The 22,302-nt window shown below is 41.5% G+C and overlaps 1 protein-coding gene across 1 annotated transcript in view; it reads right to left on the bottom strand.

Moving 5' to 3' along the window:
• Positions 1 to 10,282, bottom strand: part of ell (elongation factor RNA polymerase II) — a 133,498-nt gene extending 123,216 nt beyond the window's left edge. The window contains exon 1 of the mRNA XM_059991363.1: positions 10,134 to 10,282. Coding sequence (XP_059847346.1) covers positions 10,134 to 10,268 — 135 coding nt within the window. The 5' untranslated portion in view covers positions 10,269 to 10,282. The remainder of the gene's footprint in view (positions 1 to 10,133) is intronic.
• Positions 10,283 to 22,302: the final 12,020 nt, after the last annotated feature.

Here is a 22,302-nt window from a genome sequence, read left to right as displayed (position 1 = left end):
ACTGGAAAGAACCAAATTGAGATCAACAATGTTTTTTTACTCTGAACTTGAGAGAGCCAAAAAATTTCTGGTTTTGGAGTCAGTTAGAGGAGGGCAGAAAAACATACATTTAGGAAGATGCGACACACAAAAAGATCTGTAAAAGTCAATCTCAGGATACAGATAATCCCAAGGGACATTACCTTGATGCCAACTCACACAAAACCTAGTTCAGCAGCAAGCCAATCGTATTTCAAACTGCACAGTGCAGATACAGGAATTTCCAAACCGGTTTCAGTTAAAATTTAAGCTGTTATTTTTTTCTCAAGCCCACAAGCTGAGAATGGAGCCGTGATGTCTATGGCAAGTTGGCCAGATTGTTTGATCTTCTACTTCAGCATTTAATAGGAAACCATATTTGTATAAAGAGGCAGCCAATACATACATCAGCACAAACATTCCCTGGATATCACCACAAGTTAGTATGGAAATTCAAGCTTCCCTTCATTTTGTTTTAGCTCAATATTGACAAAATAGCTCAGTCCATTCATGGCCTGGTTTCTGAAGCTCAGTTCAATTAGACAAGGAGAAGTTTTTTTTAGATAATTTGTAATATGAACACACTATCCATAAGAATGGTGGAATCCAATACAACTATGACTTTCAAAAGAGATTAGACAAAATGAAGGGTATATATAGCACGTTATGAGGAAGTCAAGATGGATAAATCTTTCATTGATCTGGCACAGAATGGTTTTATTTAGTCCTACAATTGTAGGAGTCATGCTTAGAACACTGCAGTGGGACCACTGTGGTAAATCTGTCTGCTTACATAAAACTAGTTCAAGCAACTCAGAGTTCCAAGTGTGGTTTGAGAATTAAGCCATTTTAAGCCACATTCCTTAGGCACTGATTATTTTTTGACCCAATTGATCAAGATTGGATTCTCAATTAGATTAGGAAGATACATTTTTCAGCCCATTATATTTCCAAATGTAACAACATACACCAGAGCACGATAAACACAAGCCCAAGTTCAGTTTGTACAGGCTATGGTGTTACATAGAGAAGGGTTTCCCCCCTATTTAATAGAATTGCAGCAGGTTCAAACTCATTTCTACTCAGCCTAGAAAATCAGAACAAGGAAATCCAAACCTCAGTAGTTATAAAGTACACAGCCATTGAGGCATCACATCCTGCACCAACTATATCATAGGACACGGCACTGATGCAGCAACCATCACCTTAGCCTTGTTGCTGGTGGAAGATGCTGTGCCACAGGTTTCAAAACTTGACTGTACCTCTCATTGTACAAAATCTAGATAATACTCACAGAAACCAGGAGGAGGATAAGACTATATCATAGACTATATTCCAGATCACTCATTAAATTCTTATCACTAGTTCATACAGGGAATTTGTGATGGTGAACAAGAAAATTGAAAGATGGAGAATTAGAATTAAAATATAAAATAAATAGCAGCAGACTCCTAGGTAAGCAACTATGACTTCTATTTACACTTTTGATGTTGCCACTAGAAAACATGTTTCAAATATAATGAATTATGTAGCAGGATAACTGACTCAATTGGAGCAAACAGAGCACCCAATTTGCTTCCAATAGCCCCACAAACAGCAGAAGGATAATCTGGCTTATTTCTTGCACAGAGGCTGAGGGTGGAAATCTGCCCAGGATGATGAGGAAACAAGTCTTAACCCAAAACGTTGACAGCGCATACCCCTCTATGGATGCTGCCTGGCCTGAGGTTTCTCCAGCATTTGTGCACATTGCTCTGCATCTGCAGAATCTGTGTTTATGATGGGAAAACTTGCTGCATTTTTTGCAACAATGCTCTGAGCTCTTTAAAATCCACATGAACAGGTCCTCAGTGTTATAACTCATCCAAAGCTAATAATGCAGCATTTAATTTCTATTCATACAGCACTAATACAATAAAATGTATCAAGTTCTGTAAAATGAGGGTTATCAAAGAAAATTTAATGACTAAGTTCAAAAGGTACAAATGAGAAGAGTTCTAAGTAGTTTTTACTGAGCATCTTAGAGGAGTGAGGTTTAAGGGAGCATCCAATATATAAAGCCTTAACTCCCACAATGTCAGCTAAAATTATGCACTAAGTGCTCAATTGTGGACCAAAATATAGCAATTAAATTTAGCTTGAGGGAGGAGGGAATTCACAACAGGCATTAACGTGACATATTAACAGCCATGGACTAATAATTTATAAAAACACAATGAGCTGAAGCACAACTATTATTCAAAGGAACGCATAGACCAATTACAGGAAGGCACTTATCTAGTTTGGTGACAACTAAACAAAGATTTTGAGTTACTGGGCTGACAGGTTAATGTTCACAGATGGCTGAGTTAGAATACTGGACAGTCAATGCTTTCAAGCTGTTCTTAGACAACAGAATCTTTAAACTGAATTTAGGCCATATCCTTACCTCCAACCCTTGCGTCCCTAATACAAAAACCTTGCATGTCCTACCAGGAGACAAAAGACTTCGCATCTGCCCAGATTCAATTCATGCAGCGTGTTAGCTACGCAGGGCAAACCATCCTGCATCTAACTGAAGGTGACCTGTCACATATCTACAACCACTTTTGCATAAGACCCCAAGAATAATAAATGTAAAAATGCAAAAATCATGTTAGGAGAATAGTCAAGTTTAAATAACTGCACTAATGATCAAGAATAACACCAATGTGTTGTGTAGAAATAATGCAAGTGAAAACAGATTTTTATCCAAAAACATTTGCAAAACACCTTTCACAAAATTAGAAAATCTTAAATCAATGAGCTATTTCTGAAATATAGTAACTACCATAATATACTTGCTGGAACAGCTAATTTGCAGACAATATCATCCACAAGGAGATGGCGGCTAATGTTTTAATGAAATAAAAGTTAAAAATGGCTGATCGGTGCAGACAATTACAGACTTTGAAAACACAGCTAACATTAAATGTTCAAAATTCTTCTCCACAAATACAGGATGACTTACTAAGTGTTATCAGCATTTTCTGCTTCTATTTCTGATTTCCATTAATTCAGTAGTTCATTTTTATATAGTCTGTCTTTAGCAATATTGGCTGAACCATTAAACCAGACATGAGTAATAATCTGTCAAGTTAAGAAATCTCAGCATTTAATGCAAAGACTTCTTCAATGTCGACTAGCATTAAGCACTCATTCTTGAGCGCAAACCAATAAATAGCATGTAGATTTGTCTTGCAGGAGGAAGGAATCTACACCAGTCCTCGATTGATAGGGAGACATTAAAATTTATGTGTCTACTATTTAAGTGCAAAAGATGTCACACTGCATTGGAGAGAATCAAATTTAGGCTCTGGAAAGGAACAGTGCCAGGTTTGATTCTGCTGACTATGTTGGTCTCAATTAAGCCACCATCAACATACCACTTCATATCACTGGCTACAGAAGAACCATCCATGATTCCACTGCCAGCTCCCTGATTATAACCCTCAACCGTTTTGGAATGTTTTCTGGTATTCAGAATCAGGTTTAATATCACTGGCATATGTCATGACATTTGTTAACTTAGTGGCAGCAGTAAAAATCAAGACATAATAATACAGAAAAATATGGAAATCAATTAAAGTATATATAAAAAACGTTAATTTAAAAATAGTTCAAAAGCAGAAATAACAAAAGTGAGGTGGTGTTCATGAGTTTAATGTCCTTTTAAGAATCAGATGGCAGAGGGAAAAAAGCTGTTCCTGAATTGATGAGTGTGCGCCTTCAGGCTTCTGTACCCCCTTCCTGACAATAGCAACGAGAAGGGAGCATGTGCTGGGTGATAGGGATCCTTAATAATGAGCACCCCATTTCTGAGGCACTGCTCCTCGACAATGCCTTGGATAGTGCAGAGGCTAGCACCCAAGGTGAGCTTCAAGGCACATTCGAGGCATTGCATCATTGCAAATTACAGCTGTTCCAAGTGCAAATAAGAAATTGAGACTAGGATACATACAACATTACTATTCTCAGGAAAGCAGCAAGTGCACCATAGGAACAGGATGTGATGAAAGGTACTGACTGCAATTTACAGAACATTCACTAAGTGTACTAGTTCAACCATCCATCTGAAATGTTTTGGATGTCCAATTCTCCTTCCTTAATTTCAAATACTTCCAACCACTATCATCTTTGTAAACCGTTTTTTTTGCACTACTCCAAATCTGGTCTTACAATTCCCACGTTCCACCACTCCAGCATTGACAAGCATGGTTTCTGAGGTTGAAAACTCTGAAATTCTCTAACCAAAACTCAGTTTGTTTATTTCTCTTATCACCTTTTAAGACATTCTGTCTACTCCTTAAACAAAATGTGGTGGCTCTGGTCAAAATTTGGCACAATCACTCTCAAGAAGTACCTTCCAATATTTTACAAATTACAACATTTATAATATATAAGGTAAAAATTATAAGCCCGGAATAAGATGGATTGAAGGAGACTATTGTGACATTGTAGAACATGAAACAATTCAGAGATATTAATACAATAAGGCACACTTATCCATCCTAAAGTGAAAATGGAAGGAATGTGAATAAATTCAATATGGATTACTGAAAAGAAAATCAAGTTTAACTAATCTACTGAAATGATTTAAGAAAATGGTGCATTTAGATTTGGATTTCCAGATTTTTAAAAATATACTGTATGATGCTGCACAGGATCAGTCAACACAGCTATAGCACATTGGGGGTAATTTACTGGCATATATTGAAAAACAGTACTCACACACACACACACACACACACACACACACACACACTGAACGAGTATCATGAGAATCAGAGTTTGAATTCCACAAATTAACTAAATTATTAAGAAGATTGTTAATGCTAGAAAACTAGATGGGATTCTCAATACAGTGGGTATACAGAAAAGCTTCAAGGGGATGGTCAAAATAGCAACGAGACAAAAACCTGGCAAACTGGATATATGGAAAAATGTGAGGTCAACAGTGCACTGAACAAAAACTTTTCAGTTAAAAATGGTAATAGATTGAGAAAAGTTGATGGCCAATGTTTTTGTGCATAAGCCACTGAAAGGTTCAATAAGCAGGACGACATCAAATGATACATTAGCTCATGAGAATTGAGTTCAAAAATAAAGTTGCCCTATGATCCCTGAAAACTTGTGTACAGCTTAGGGTTCCAGAACTAAGAAAACGGGTGTCATTGTTTTTCAGGGAATGCAAATATTCAATAGACTGGCTCCTAGGACGATGATTTTGTGGTATATGGTTTGTTAAGCGTCAGCTTCTACTCTCTGAAGTTCAGAAGAATGCCATGACCTCACAGATGACCTTCCCAATTTTTATATACATAAGACTTCACAGGGTAGATGTAGCATAAAGGTATCCAATGGTTAAGGAATCTAGAAGTAGTGCACAATCTCAAAATAAAGGGTACTCATTTAGAACTGAGATAAGGCAGCACTTCTTCACCTGGAAGACTGGACAGGTTTAGTCATTGAATTTATTCAAAAGCAGAGATCAACAGATTTCCGGATAGTAAAGAAATCAGGTGATATAGGAACCTGCAGAAAAACAAAGGTGATATAGAAGGAACAATAACACAGGCTCCAAGATTCAGAAGGCCTCTAGGGTCATGTGAAATTGCACTGGGGCTCCTCGGGGAAGTAACTTTTGTCCAGCTACTTCATAAATGACATTCACTCATCTTTCCATTGGGTACCTTATAGATTTGAACTGCCAAACTGTTTTCACACATTTATTATTCTGGATGAGAGCCTCTGTGACAACGCCAGCACTCATGTGGCAAATAGGCATGGATAATAGGTGCAGCAGGTAACATTGTTTATTGCTAAATAACAATTAGATGACAGAACCTGGACAAAGATAACAGACCAGTATTTGCACAAATACAGTTCAAAATCTGAAGGAAGTGCCCTGTAGACAACCTTCAAAAACTCCATTCAGTGTGCTCTACAGTAGAATGTTCCGGAGTTTAAAAAAATCCTTCTTGAAAATACACTCTATATTCAATAATTTTACTGCAGTCCCAGGAATAGGTATACTGATAATAGGCAAGCTGCTTAATAAATGAAACCTACTGTAGGTATTCAATAGACTCCTCCTCTTACACTCAGGAACTCCCTCCCTAAATTTACACATCAGCCCGAGAAACCCTTTTTTAAATTTAATACCATTCATGTTAAGTCCATTAGGACAATTTACTACAGTAGAGATTTATGCATCTCTAATGTATAAATGCACCGTTTGACCAGGAATACATAGTCATGCATGTACCCATTTCAAACAGTGCATGTGGAAAATTGAATTCACTCTCAGAATTTTAAGATCAGTGTTACAGCATCAACCCTTTAATCCAAGGAGGATCAAACCTGAGGTATTGCTGCCACAAATTCACAGACTGCTAATTGACAAACACATTTAAGGCCAGCTTCCAATCAAATTGCTGAAAACATTTCACAATGTCACACTGATTGCTGAACTTGTGTATTATTTGGTGTAACTGGTACACTCTCTTCCCCAATTTCCCTTCAACATATTAACCACTTTCCACTTTGAATATAGTTGAGGGTGAAGGCATTTCTAATACAAAATAAAATGTGAGCTACTGCTGAAATCCCAAACACTCTGATTACACAACACAGTGGAAGTTAAATCAAATGAGTGAAATGCATATTCCACACTCCAGCTAGGTAGGATTCAGCCAATTTATAACTGACAAGCATCTTCCAGTAAAACCCCAAACTACTATTTCATCTTCTTTTCCAGAATAAAAGTATTCAGAAGAGAATGGCAGATTTCCAACTATGCAAGATTTGGCAATATTTATGAAAGTGATTTACATTTGCAAGATTCTCACATGAGTGTCAGTAAAGGATATTTCACTTTTTTCAGGAAGTTTCTGAATGCATCACATCCTTTCATTTGTATGGAAATTTACATCTCGAAGCATTCAGGGATCTTTTAAGGAGCATGGACCCAATAGCCTCGTCCACTGTTTATTCTTAATTGTTTTTTAACTTCCAAATTCCACAATAAACCCAGCTGCTACATGCCATCAATTATAATCCCAATCAGATTTATGTCACACTATCAGCCCATCCTTCTCCTTTCTCCCTTATAGATTGGTTGTTTTAAAACAAATTTCAGCTATACACCTCAACCACTCCTTGCAGTAGTAATTTTATCATTTACACCAGTCACTGGGAAAGAAGCCATTCCTGAACTTGTTATGGAATTTTCAGTGGCAACCTTGAGTTTATTAGTAATTACAACTGATGGTTGAGCTGTGGCCTAAACTGTAAGCACAATGCCTCCTGTACACTCTATGCTATCCCTTCATAAGTTTTACGGCCACCAATCAGATTTGGCTTCCAGATTCTGCAGAAGTTTAATCACAGTATTTAAAAACCAGGTGGCAAGTAATAGACCAACACAGTGAAATAACTATCTGAATCCTTGAGTTCAGCATGTCTGTAGCTACTGCCAGGGCATTTAAACACAACGTCATTGAAGGCAATGGCAGAGAGCTGAATTACATGAGCTGTGTTACTGCTGCAGTGTTATTTTAAAACCTATTCTCCAAATCCTTGAAATAAATGTTGCAGAAATTTTTAGAACGTTATGGGGTTTGGGGGAATTACAGAGGTGTGATGGGGATGGAGGGGGCAGTTCAAGGAAAGCTCTAGTTAGGAATTCAGGGCTAAGGAGGGGGGAAATCAAAGGGAAGAAGGGAGATAGCAATTAGTAGAACAGTACAGCACAATACAGGCCCTTCTGTCCACAATGTTGTACAAATCTTTTAACCTACTCCAAGAACAATCAAACCCTTCCTTCTCACACAGCCCTCCATTTTTCAGAAAAAAAGCTACCTCTGACATCTCCCCTATACTTTACTCCAATCATATTAAAATTATGCCCTCATATTAGCTACTTCCACCCTTGGGGAAAAAAATGCTGACTATCCACTCCATTAATGCCTCTTATGATCTTATACACCTCTGTCAACACGTCTCCTCTCATCTTCCTTCACTCCAAAGGGAAAAGCCCTAGCTCACTCAAACTTTCCTTATAGACAAACACACAAAACGCTGGAGGAACTCAGCAGGACTGCTGAAGGGTCTCACCCTGAAACGTCGACATATTCTTTTCCATAGATGCTACCTGACCTGCTGAGTTCCTCCAGCATTTTGTGTGTTGCTCAGATTTTCAGCATCTTCAGATTTCTCTTGTTTGTGATTGCTTTCCTTATAAAACATGCTTTCTAATCCAGGCAGCATCCTGGTAAATCAACTCTGGCCCTCTCTAAAACATTCTCCCTATAATGAGGCCACCCAAACTAAACACGATAATCTAAGTGTGGTCTAAGCAGAGATTTATAGAGCTGCAACATTACCTTGTGGCACATGAACTCAACCCCCACCACCCCCCACAACTAACAAAGGCCAAGAATGTTGGTGCCAGAAGTGTGGCAACACTTGCCAGCTGTCCCTAGCAAAATCCTCAGACTGTGCTGATGCATAACAATGGATTATCATGCATATTTCAATGTACATGTGACAAATAAAGTTCATCTTTAAACTGTTATCTATAAACACACTTAACCACCCTATCAACTTTCGCAGCAGCTCTGAAGGATCTGTGGACGTGGACCCAGGATCCCTTGTTCTTCCAGTCTGCTAAGAATCCTGCCATTAATCCTGTACCCCGGCCTTCAATTATGACCTTCCAAAATGTGTCACTTCACACTTTTGCGTACTGAACTCCATCCGTCACTTCTCAGCCGAGCCCTGCATTCGATCAATATCCTGTTATAACGTACGACAGCCTTCTGCATAATCCACACTACCAGCAACCTTGTGTCATCTGCAAATTTACTAATGCACCCTTCAATTTCCTCATCCAAGCCAATTTTTATCATTTTATTTTTTTTTTAATTACGAAGTTTCTGCAGAAGACTACTGGTCGCTGACCTACAGGCAGAATAAATGCCATCTATTACAACCCTCTGCTTTCTGTGTGCATCAATTCTGAATCCATGAAGCCATTGCCCTAGAGGCCATGTGTCCTGAATAAGCCTGGGGAATCTTGTCGAACACCTATCTAAAATCCATACACCACCTCCACTGCTCTACCTTCTCCAATATATTTTGTCACTTCCTCAAAAAATTCAGACTCATGAGGCACGATCTGCCCTTCACAAAACCATGCTGACTATCCCTAATCAGACTACGCTTCTCCAAATGCTTGTAAATCCAGTCTCTTAAGAATCCTCTCCAATAGTTTGCCCACCACTGATGTAAAACTCACTGGTTCATAAATCCCAGAATTATCCCTTTCTTGCCACCCTCCAATCTTCTAGTACTACTATGTGGCCAATGAGGACACAAAGATCATTGCCAAAGGTGCAACAATCTCTTCCTTCAGTTTCGGTAGTAACCTGGAGTATATCGCATTCATTCTTGGGAAGTAATCTATTCTATTCTAATGTTTTTCAGAAACATTACCTTATTCTTATTTCTTCATCCTTCAGAATTGATGGAGTGTGTCCAATAGAAGTCAGGGGAAATGGGTGTTTAGTGAGAGCCCAGGAAGGGTTAATCGGAGGGAAGTCTGGTTTGTGGGAAGCAAAGGGGTTCGGAAAAATTCCAGATGAGGCTGGGATCCCGAGGAAGCAACGGGTTGGTGGGGGAGGGTTCAGATGGATTCAGACGTAGAGTTCGTTGGGGTGGTGTGCTTCAATGGGGAATCCCGGTTGGGGGGGTATATGGGCCCGGGAGGGAACTCAAAGAGACACTAGTTCGGATTTTTGCGTCACTGAAGGCTTGATCAACTAAGTATACGAAGCAACCTACCATTAATTTCGCTTCTAGCTATTACTCCCAGAACAGATAGCCACAGGGAAAGGACTACACCACGGAGACCGAGGGAAGGAAGGGGGTTAACTCGGCATTACCATAGCAACAGTCCCCAGGATAGAGGCCTTAAAGTACGGGGCTCAAGTGGACATAGTGGCTGTAAATCCGGCCCTGGACACAGACGGGGAGGCATTCGGACCGCTGACCACCTCTTTCCATGTCCCCATCCGCCACTCTCCTAACCTCACCTTACAGTTCTGGTAGGCCTCGAGGGCACGCAGTGCAGTGTCTGTGAGCTTCACGTGAAACACCGATACATTGCTACCCGAGCTGAGTTTGCCACAGGAGAGCCCATAGCTCTGCTCCTCCTTCAGCGTCGCCATCTTCCCTCGCGCTGTTTCCCACTCCCCTCCCCTCCCCCCTCCCGTGCAAACTGAGCCTGGCCACCGGGACAGCCCGCCAGCAACAAAGATGGCACCCAGCCAATCAGGGCATCGAGCGCCCCTCCGCCCGTCACAAAGATGGTGCTGTCGGGCTGGGCTGGCCTGGGGCGGAGATAGCGCAAGCGAGCCAACCTGCTACAAAGATGGTGCCCGTCAAATTAGACCACGTCCACCAGCAATAGCTTCAGATTAGCCCATATTAAAGATGGCGAATAGGGGAAGCAATTAAATACGGTGTGAGAATAGCTTCTCAAAATGCTGGTTGAGGTTGTCAGTGTTAACCATCAGTTTTTAACTGTAGGGAATACTTTGTTCATTGAAAACAGCAGGTAGTGTTAAAAATAAAATAACAAATAGGATTGAATTACCTTTGTTGGCATAAATAAGCCAATACTGCTTATAATTGTACTTTGCTTTAAGAACAGTACACAGGCCTCTACCTGGACGAGCCTCTACCACTCAAAATGTTATTTATACTACTTCTGTTAAATTTGAGAAGAGGTTAATTGAAAGACTTTAATAGAACTGGCCGGAGCACTAGCATTATCAGTTTTAACTTCCCAAAAACAAATGCATTAACTCCCTGTGTGCTTTACGGCAGATTCTTGTTTAAATCCTGTCGGGAAAGTTTTCAAAACGTTAATCAGAACTAACTCATCGATGCAACAAGCATGTTCTTGGCAGTAACGTGATCGTTTTTAAATGGAACGGTTCAAGGATAATCAACTGATCTGAAGCATAAAGTGTTGATATCCTGCCATCTATAGGTGTACAGTGAGAATTACACTTGAGCTTCAAACGTTTGGACATTACAGTACTGTATTATATTAAAAACAATCAACGGTGTATTTCCTGTAATTTTCTACCTGCATATTTACTAAGGAAATTATGTTGATTAGACATTTACATCCTATGTTACTAAAAAGCCATAACCAAAAGACAGATTAATGTTCATATGCATTTTTTATGTGTGACAAGGGCATTTGTCTTCAGTTGCAGCAATGAAGGCCTGCCTTTAAAATATGAAGTCAGTAACATACACAAAATATTGGAGGAATTTTGTGCAAGTCAGTCAGCATCCATGGAAATATACAACAAGTTGACGCTTTAGGCTGAGACACTTCTTCAGGACTGGAAAGGAAGGGGGATGACGTCAGAATAAAATGGTGGGACGAAGGGAAGAAGGATAGCTAAAGGGTGATAGGTGAAGCCAGGTGGTTAGGAAAGGTAAAGGACTGGAGAGGAAGGAATCTGACAGGAGAGGAGAGTGGACCATGGGAGAAGGAGGATGGGCACCAGTGGGAGGTGATAGGCAGGTGAGGAAATAGAAGAAGAGGGGAGAGGGGAGGATTTTTTTTACTGGGAGCACAAATCAATATTCATACCATCAGGCTGCATCACCACCCTGAGGGTGGCCTCATCGTGGCACGAGAGGAGACCAACCACTGGCATGTCGGAACAGCAATGGGAATCCGAATGAAAACATTGAGCCACCGGGATGTTCGGCTTTTGGCAGATGGAGTGGAGGTATTAGATGAAGCAGTTCCCCAGTTTACAACAGGGCTCACCAACGTTGAGGAGGCTGCATTGGACACAATGGGCGGCCCAAACAGATTCGCAGTTGAAGTGTTGCATCACCTGGAAGGACTGTTTGCGACCCTGAATGGAGGTGAGGGAGAAGATTAATGAGTAGGGGTAAGTGGTGGGAGGGACGAATGAACATTGAGGGACAGATGTGTAAACAGATTAAGGAAATGTGTAAAAATGATAAGATTGTTGTCACGGGTGGGTGTTTCAACTTCCCAAATATAAACTGAGACCTTCATTGAGCAAGGGGATTAGATGGGGCAGAATTTGTTAAGTTTTTCCAGGAGGGTTTATTAAATCAATATGTAGACGGTCCAACGAGACGAGGGGCTGTACTGGACCTCATGGTGCAATGAGCCTGGCCAGTTGACTGACCTATCAGCAGGTGAGCAGTTAGGGAACAGTGACCACAACTCTTTAACATTCAGGATTGCTATAGATAAGGGATAAGGGATATTCCTTATGGAATAGTTTTCATTTGGAGTAGGACAAATTATGAAGGCATTAGGCAGCAACTAAGGAGAGTTAATTGGGAACAGCTTTTTTCCTGGCAAGTCAACATCAGACATGTGGAGGGTGTTTAGAGATCAATTGCACAGAATACAGGATAACGAGGGAGGGGTTAGGACCACTCAAGAGTAAAGGGAGGAACATTTGCTTGGATGTGGAGAATGTGAGTGAGGTACTTAATGAATACTTTGCTTCAGTATTTACCAAGGAAAAGGACAGGGGGATCTAGGAGATGGGAGCTGAGTGTATAAATATGTTAGGGCATATAAAGGTAAAGGAGAAGGAGGTGTTGGGCTTCCTAATGAATAAGTCCCAGGGCCTGATGGGATTTACCCCTGGTTATTGTGGCAAGAGATGAGACTGCCGAGGTCTTGCCCTCTACCTTTGTGTCCTCTCTAGGCACAGGCAAGGTCCCAAATGACTGGTGTGTGGCTAATGTCACAGCTTGTCATGGCTTAATGTCATTAAGTAGGGAAAAAGGGAAAATCCTGGGAAATATACACTGGTGAGTCTCATGTCAGTTGGAGGTAAATTGCTGGAGAAAATTCTTAGGGATAGGATATATGAGCATCTGGAAACTCATGGCCTAATTCGGGAGAGCCAGCATGGCTTTGTGTCGGGCAGATCATGAATTATCAACTTGATAGGTTTTTAACAAGATGATGAGAGAGATTGATGAAGGTAGGGCAATGGATGTTGTCCACGTGGATAAGGCATTTGAGAATGGTCCCTCATGGAGGCTAATCTAGAAAATTAAGATGCATGGGGTCTGCAGCAAATTGGCTGTTTGGATTCAGAACTGGCTTGTGTATCGAAGACAGATGGTAGTGGTTGAAGGGACTAACTTGAGCTGGAGGTCTGTGATTAGTGGTGTTCCGCAGGGATCTGGGCTGGGACCTCTGCTGCTTGTGATGCGTATAGATGACCTGAATGAAAATGTAGATAGATTGGTCAGTAAGTTTGCAGATGATACCAAGATTGGTGGAGTTCTGGACTGTGTAGAAGACTGGCAAAGAATACAGTGTGACATAGACCAGTCACAGGTATGGGCAGAGAAATGGCAGATGGAGTTTAACCCAGCCAAATGTGAGGTGTTGCACCTTGGTAGGACAAATGCAAGGAGACGGTACACTGTTAAGGGCACAACCTTAACCTTAACAGTATTGCTGAGCAGAGATCTTGCGGTCCAAGTTCATAGTTCCATGAAAGTGGTCATACAGGTCAATAAGATGGTTCAGAAAGCTCATGGAATGCTTGCTGTTATTAGTCCAGGCATTGAGTTCAAAAGTCAAGAGGTTATGTTGCCACTTTATAAAACTCTGGTTCGGCGACATCTGGAGTATTGCATACAGTTCTGGATGCCCCACTAGGAACAACGTTGAGGCTTTGGAGAGGGTGCAGAAGAGGTTTACCAGGATGCTGCCTGGTTTAGAGGGCATGAGCTAGCATGAGAGACTGGACAGACAGACAGACATACTTTATTGATCCTGAGGGAAAATGGGTTTCATTACAGTCGCACCAACCAAGAATAGTGTAGAAATATAGCAATATAAACCATAAATAATTAAATAATAATAAGTGAACCATGCCAAGTGGAAATAAGTCCAGGACCAGCCTATTGGCTCAGTGTGTCTGACACTCCGAGGGAGGAGTTGTAAAGTTTGATGGCCACATGCAGGAATGACTTCCTATGATGCTCAGTGCTGCATCTCGGTGGAATGAGCCAAACTTGGTTTGTTTTCTTTGGAGCGGTGGGAGGCTGTGGGGAGATTTGAAAGGTTTATAAGATTAGGAGGAATATAGATAGAGTAGGCAAGAAGTATCGTTTAACCAGGATTGAAATGTCTAATACCAGAGGGCATGCATTAAAGGTGAGGGGGTAGGTTCAAGGGGGATGAGAGGGTAAGTTTTTACTCAGAGTGTCATGGATGCCTGGAATGTGCAGCCTGGTATGGTGGTAGAGACAAATACATTGGAGGCTTCAAAGAGATATTTAGATAGGCAGATAAATGTAAGGAAGATGGAGGGATATGGGTGTGGTAGGTAGGAGGGATTAGTTCTTTGGGGGTTTAGATTTACTTTTTAGCTGGTATGGCACAACATGGTGGGCTTGGTTGTGTACTGTTCTATGTTCTATGACCAGGGAATTACAGAGGGAGTGACTTCTGCGGAGAGTGGGTGCAGGAGGTGGGGTGGGGGGGTAGTTGTGTCTGGTGGCCGGATCCCTTTGGAGATGGCAATTAGTGTACCTTGGTCTACAGTTATTGCACTTTTCTGACTACTTCATTAACGCCATTGCTGCAGGAAGGCCATCAATTTGATGAAAGAAGCTCTTTAGTGTGTCCAAAACTTGTCTTCCAGTACAAATGGATGTCTATAAATTCCCACCAATCACATCCCAGGCTGCAGTAGTACATGCCAAGGGATGCACTGAAGCTTGATGCAGCCAACGCAAAGACTTTTTGGGGCAAGTCAGCAGATTAAGTTCCTGCTTCAACTAGGTATTTTCTAATCCCTGTATAAAAGCACTTGAAGTTTATATCATCCAAGGAGGCTACATGAGTGGCAATGGTGCCTTGTGCATAGAATATGCAAACACCATAAACGTACAGACCCAATAACACTCTGAATATCTAGACTGACTGACACAATGAATGGAATCAAAATATAAGCACAGTTTTTGTATTTATTCAGTTTTATGAATTAAGTTGGTTTGATAGAAAAATGGCTATGTAGGAGGAAAGAATTAGAATAATCTTAAAGTAGGTTAAAAGGTTGGCACAACATTGTGGGTGAAAGGTTCTGTACTGTGCTGTAATGTTCTATGTTCTATATTCTATAATAAAACAGTGACTCCCTTTGAGTATTCCATGACTCTAACGTCCAGAACTATGTGCTGATGGACACACAAAGATTGGCCCCACTGCTCCAAGGTTCTATGGTTACATGCCAAATTTCAATAGAGGTCAAACACGAGGAAATCTGCAGATGCTGGAAATTCAAGCAACAACACACACAAAATGCTGGTGGAACACAGCAGGCCAGGCAGCATCTATAGGGAGAAGCGCTGTCGACGTTTCAGGACAAAGGGTCTCAGCCCGAAACGTCGACAGTGCTTCTCCCTATAAATGCTGCCTTGCCTGCTGTGTTCCACCAGCATTTTGTGTGTGTTGTTGTTTCAACAGAGGAGTTCCCCCCCCCAATTTACAAAGGTACAGCATTCCTATGAAACCTTTCTTGAGCCAAAATGGCGTAAAGTGAAGAACCATTAATTTATTTGGGAAAAATTTTCATAAAAGCGAAAATCCTTTTTGTACTGTGAAAACGGGTTACTAATGTAGGTCTCTTGTAAGAGCGAAGCGGCGTAAAGCGAACATTCGTAAAGCGGGGGGGGGGGGTCACTTGTAGTGTGTGAGAAAATGGCAGCTCTGGTGAGCTTTCTTGGCCGTGGAGTCAAAGTGGTTGGACCAGGATAGGCTAAGGGTATTGCTCTAAGATTCCACGGAAAAAGGGTTGCTGGGCATTGAAACTAGGAAAGTGAGAGGGAAGAGGTGGTGGTTGTGGTTGATTGGAAAAGATGATACCACCATGGTGGGCTATATCTCAAATAGTGATGAGTCAGAGTACAGGAAGAAGATTAGAGAGTCTACTGACACAGTGTCACAGCAATAGCCATTCCCTTGATGTCAGCAAAACAATAGGCCTGGTCATTGACTTCAGAAAGGGTAAAGTTTCTGTTTGCATCAACAGTGCTGAGGCAAAGAGGGTTGAGAGTTTCAGGTTCCTAGGAGTGAACAACATCAGCAGCCTGCTCCAAACATGGTGATTTCCCAGCCAGGAAAGCTCACTGCTGCTGCTTCTTTCTCAGCAGACTAATGCAACCTGGAGGCGGGGCGAAGTTAAGAGGGCACTAAACGGTGACTCCTTTGCTTGCATCTTCAGAAACAGCTCTATTTCCATCTTTAATATCTTTATTTTCCCCTTTCAGGGTTCTTTTGAAGACCCTGGCCTGGAGTTACACTCTGACTTCAGTTCTTTGCAGGAATGGGACCCCGCTCTCGGGGTTCCATAACTGGCTGTTGTTCGGCCTGAGAATCCGGCTCGAATTCATAAGTCTAAGATCTCAGGGCTCTGGAGATGGGCGGATCGAGGGTCGGTGTCACAGCAGGAAACCCGTGTGTCATCGGGGGAGTCAGGATATCTGCTGTGGGTCCAAAGACCCGAGATCTTTGCAACCTTCGGGCACAGAGCTCGGAAAAAGCGATGTAACGGACTTTTAACATTATAAACCAGCGAGTTGTTTGTCATGTGGTGAAAAATAGAGACACCTTTTTCTCCCTCATTAGGGAGAAATAGAATCTGCGGTATGTCATATGCCAGACGAAACGCAAAGTCTTTGGGTTAATTGCAAGTCTGTGTCTTTGCTGTCACTGGGTGCTGATGCTTTTTTTTGCCGGTGGGGGGAAGGGGGGATTTTTACTTGTTGCCACTTACACACAGGAGGGAGGGGAGCTGGGGGGCACTTTGGGGTTCTTACGTTTATCTCTTCTTCATTCTTTGGGACACTTCTCTGTTTTTGTGGATGTTTGTGAAGAAAAAAACATTTCAGGATGTATATTGTATACATTTCTCTGACATTGAATTCGACCTTTGGACCTTTGAATTTGGCATGTCCCCCCTTAATGCACCATAGAAAGCGTCCTACCCCGCATCACAGCCTGGCATGGTAACTGCTCTAATGAAGTCTTGATGATGTGCTTTGAGAGTTTGGTCATGGCCAGAATCAACTCCTGAATAATCAAAGACCTGGACTCATTGCAGTCTGCCTATCGCTACAATAGGTCTACAGCAAATGCGATCTCACTGGCCTTGTATCACCTGGACAACAGCAATACCAACGTCAGACACTGTTTATTCCTCATTGCGAGACCACAGGAGATTGGACATAACATATCCTCCTTGCTGACAATCCATACTCGCATACATGCTCAAGGATGTGTGTTTAGCCCACTGCCTTACTTTCTTTACACCCACGACTGCCTGGCTAGGCACAGCTCAAACACATCTATAGCTGATGACACAAATATTGTAGTGGAATTTCAGATGGTGACAAGGAGACATGAGACAGATCAGCTGGTTGAGTGGTGTTGCAACAACAACCTTGCACTCAACATTAGAAAGACCAAGGACTTATCTCCAGAGGATCGTGGATTTCAGGATGGGTAAGTCAAAGGAACACGCATACCAGTACTCATTGAGGTTTCAGCAGTGGAAGTGATGAGCAGTTTCAAATTCCTGGTGGTCAACATCGCTGAAGAACTACCCTGGGCCCAACATATTGATACAGTTACAAAAAGACATGACAGTGGCTATATTTCATTAGGAGTTTGGGGAAATGTTGTATGTTACCAAAGGTACTTGTGAATTTATACCGTGAAGAGCATTGTAACTGGTTGCATCACCATCTAGTATGGAGGGGCCACTGCACAAGTTCGGAAAAGGCTGCAGAATGTTGTAAACTCAGCCAGCTCCATCACGGGGCACTAGACTTCCTGGCATCCAGGACATCTTCAAAAGATGATGCCCAAAAAGGCGGCATCCGTCATTAAGGACCCCCAGGACATGGCCTCTTCTCATCGGTCTCATCAAGGAGGAGGTACAGGAGCATGAAGACTCAGCATTTCAGGAACAGCTTCTTCACCTCCACCATCTGAATGGACAATAAACCCATAAGCACTACCTCAGCATTTTCCCCTCTTTTGCACTGATTATATATACACTTCAGTAATTTATAGTTTGATTATTCTGGATTGTAATGCACGGCTGCTGCCAAATAACAAATTTCATGACACTTGCCAGTGATATTAAAACTGATTCTGATTCAGATTCTAACACGACCACAAGAGATGACACAGAGTAGTGAATATTGAACACCACATCATGGAAATTGGCTCCCTTCCATGAACTCTGTCTATACTTCTCACTGCCTCAGGAAAACAAACACCAGAATCAAATGTCAGTCATTTTCCACACACCCCAGTTATTCTCCCCTTTCCCCTTTCCCATCAAGCAGAAGATACACACACCTGAAAACAAATATCACCAGGCTTGAGGACAGTCCTATCCTGCCGTTAGAGGACTATTGAATGCTTTCCTGATGTTCAGATGGACTTATTACCCCTCAATCTACTTCATTGTGACCTTGTACCTGATGCACCATCAATAACTCACTCTGAGACGTAAAGGTGAGATATCGGCTTTTATTGACTGGAAGAAGGAACAAGCAGTGAGTGACCACCATACTACATCCGGAGACTGAGAGGCTGGGCTCAGGCCTTGATCGTCTTTATACAGGGGTCTGTGGGAGGAGCCACAGGAGCAGTCAGCAGGGGGCGCGTCCAGACAGGTATATGTAGTTCACCACAGTACTTTACTGTCTAGCTGCAGTGCACTCTCTCGGTAACTGTAACACTTTATTCTGCACTGTTACTGTTCTCCCTCGTCCTACCTTGATGCAGAATTGTAATGAATTGATCTGTATGGGCAGTAGGCAAGACAAGTTTTTCCACTGTACCAATAATAAACCAATTTACAATTTACTGAGAAGTTTGACAATGGACAAGTGATGTCTAGCATTTGAAAAAAAAACTGTATACCTTTAGGGTTCAGAAACCCAAAAAGACAAGTTATTCATCCATGACTGACCAGAGAAATGAAAGATATTGTTACATAGAAAAAGGCTTATAGAATTCCAGAAATAGCAGTAAGCCTGGGGATTGGAAGCACATTCAAACTTAGCAAAAGGGGCCCAAGAAATTGATCTCAAAAAGGGAAGGAAGAATATAAAGTAGTGAAAAATGTACAAACAGGATTTGAGAGCTTCTATGTAAAAGGGAAAATATTAGTTTGGGCAAAGCTGGGTCCTTAAAAAAATGAGAGTAGTTATTTAAAAAAATGGAAAGCAGACAACTGTGGTGGCATCCGTCAGTCTCAAGAGACCATGGATCTGTGCCTGGAGTTTCCAGGGTGCAGGCCTGGGCAGGGTTGTATGGGAGACTGGCAGTTGCCCAAGCTGCAGGCCTTCCCCTCTCCACGCCACCGATGTTGTCCAAGGGAAGGGCATTAGGACCCATGCAGCTTGGCACTGGTGACGTTGCAGAGCAATGTGTTGTTGAGTGCCTTGCTCAAGGACACAAACACGCTGCCTCAGCTGAGGCTCAAACCAGTGACCTTCAGGTTACTAGTCTGATGCCCACTAGGCCAAGCGCCAACACAGCAGACAAACTTAAGCTATATTTTACATTTGTCTTCATGGAAAAAGACACATTATTTTATATTAATAAACCAGGGTTCTAACAACAATAAAGAATTGAAGGAAATTGATATAGTCAAAGAAAGCACAAGGATTGGTAAACTCAAAGCTGATAAATCCTAAGGACTCACATTCCAGAATTTTGAAAGCAGTAGCTACAGAGATCACGGTCACTCTGGTTATCATCCAAAAAAATGCTATGTCCATGAGGGAGGCATTTTAAAAAAAGTATGTATCAAAAGCTTTGATAAGAAAACTAGTGGCCTAATGTCAATGCATGTGAAAATGCTGGAATTTTTAATGAGATAGGTAATAAATGTAAAAGAACACCTTGAAAGCAATAACAGGGTCGAAGAGAGTCAGCAATGGATTTTTGATTTGGCAAACCAACTGGAATTCTTTGAGATGGAACAAATAAAATAGGGGAAACCACTGGAAGTGATGAACTTGGATTTTCATAAGCTTTTGATATGACGATGGTGAAACACTGACACGGATTGAGAGTCTGTAACCAGACAGAAAACAAATAAATGGGAATAAGTGGATCCTCCTCAGTTTAACAAGCTGTGACTAGTACCAGCATTAGGGTTGATGCTTTACACAATCTACATCAATACTTCAGTTCTAAATTTGCTGCTGACAATAAACTATTCAGGATTGTAAACAATGAAGGATGTAGCGAGGCTTTAAGAGCGATTAGGAACAATATGGAAGATGGAAAATGTGAAAACATCTCTTTGGCACAGAACAGAAAATCAGTTTTTTTGAGAAATGGGAAGGAGATACAGAAGCCTGAAGGCACACATTCAGAAATTCAGGAACAGCTTCTTCTCCTCAACCATACAATTCCTAAACGGACGTTGAACCCATGAACACTACCTCACTTTTTAAATATATATTATTTCTGTTTTTGCACTATTTTAATCTAACTATTGATTTACTTATTTTTCTTTCTGTATTACCATGTATTGCATTGTACTGCTGCTGCTTAGTTAACAAATTTCACAACACATTAAACCTGACTCTGATTCTGCTTATGATCTTGTGCTTGCACACAAGAGCCAACATGCAGGCACAAAACAAAATGGCAAAGGAATATGAGCTTGAAAAGTAGGATACAGATATATCATTGTGATTTTACTGGAATGCAGTGAGATCGCCCTGCAGTACTGGATCTCCTTACTTCAGGAAGGCTGAACTTGCCGTAGAAGAAGTGCAGCGAAAATTCACTAGGTCAGTGCCAGGGATGATGGAGAGAATGGGAAAGGTTGATGAAAATGTGAGTGGAATAGACTACAGGGAAAATGGTTATGGAAAAATGAGTTTGTGGAGTAAATTGGCATAGAATTGATCATCTGAATGGCCTCCTATGTTGTAATGAAATATCCAGAGACACGTGGTAATGGTGCAGCTCTATAAAACTCTGGTTAGACCACACTTTTGGAGTTCTGGTCACCTCATTTTAGGAAGGGTGTGGAAGCTTTAGAGAGGGCGTGGAAGAAGATTTACCAAAAATCTGTATTAGGTTTTCCTCCAGAATTTCCCTGTATTTTGCTGCATTCATTTTACCCTCCACCTTCACAAGCCTTCCAGGGCCTGGTGCAGTGAAGTAGATACAGTAGGGATGGTGTGATTCCGATGTTGTGCAGTGTTTGGCTTATGCCAAACATAGCACATAGTCTGATGGCCAAAAAGTTCAATTTTAGTTTCATCAGACCATAGAACCTTCCAGCTGACTGATAGCGGAGTCAAGGGATATGGGGAGAAGACAGGAACGGGTTACTGATAGTGGATGATCAGCCATGATCACATTGAATGGCGGTGCTGGCTTGTAGGGCCAATTGGCCTACTCCTGCACCTATTGTCTACTTCAGAGTCTCCTACATGCCTTCCAGCAAACTCCAGCTGAGATTTCATGTGAGTCTTTTTCAATAGTGGCCACTCTCCCATAAAGCTGCGACTGGTGAAGCACCTGGTCAACAGTTGTATGTAGTTTGTCCCATCTCAGCCATTGAAGCTTGAAACTTCTCCAGAGATGTCATGGGTCTCTTGGTGGTCTCCCTCACTAGTCCTCCCTCTTGTATGGTCACTCAGTTTTTGAAGACAGCCTCTTCTTGGCAGATTTACAGCTGTGCCATATTCTTTCCATTTCCTGATGACTGACTTAAGGGATATTAAGTGTCTTGGAAATGTTCTTGTATCCATCTCCCAACTTGTGCTTTTCAGTAACCTTTTTGTGGAGTTGCTTTAAGTGTTCTTTTGTCTTCATGGTGTAGTTTTTGCCAGGATACTGTCTCACCAGCAGTTGGACCTTCCAGATACAGGTGTATTTTTTACTACAATCAATTGAAACACCTTGACTGCACACAGTGATCTCCATTTAACTAATTATGTGACTTCTAAAATCAAACGGCTGCACCAGTGATGATTTGATGTGTCACATTAAAGGGGGTGAAAATTTACGCAATCAATTATTTTGTGTTTTATATTTATAATTAATTTAGATTTGTTTTCATAGAAACATTGAAAACCTACAGCACAATACAGGCCCTTCGGCCCACAAAG

This window comes from Hypanus sabinus, chromosome 16, assembly GCF_030144855.1.
Source record: "Hypanus sabinus isolate sHypSab1 chromosome 16, sHypSab1.hap1, whole genome shotgun sequence".
In the NCBI taxonomy this organism is placed as follows: Eukaryota; Metazoa; Chordata; class Chondrichthyes; order Myliobatiformes; family Dasyatidae; genus Hypanus; species Hypanus sabinus.
This window is presented reverse-complemented; position numbering and strand designations above follow the sequence as displayed.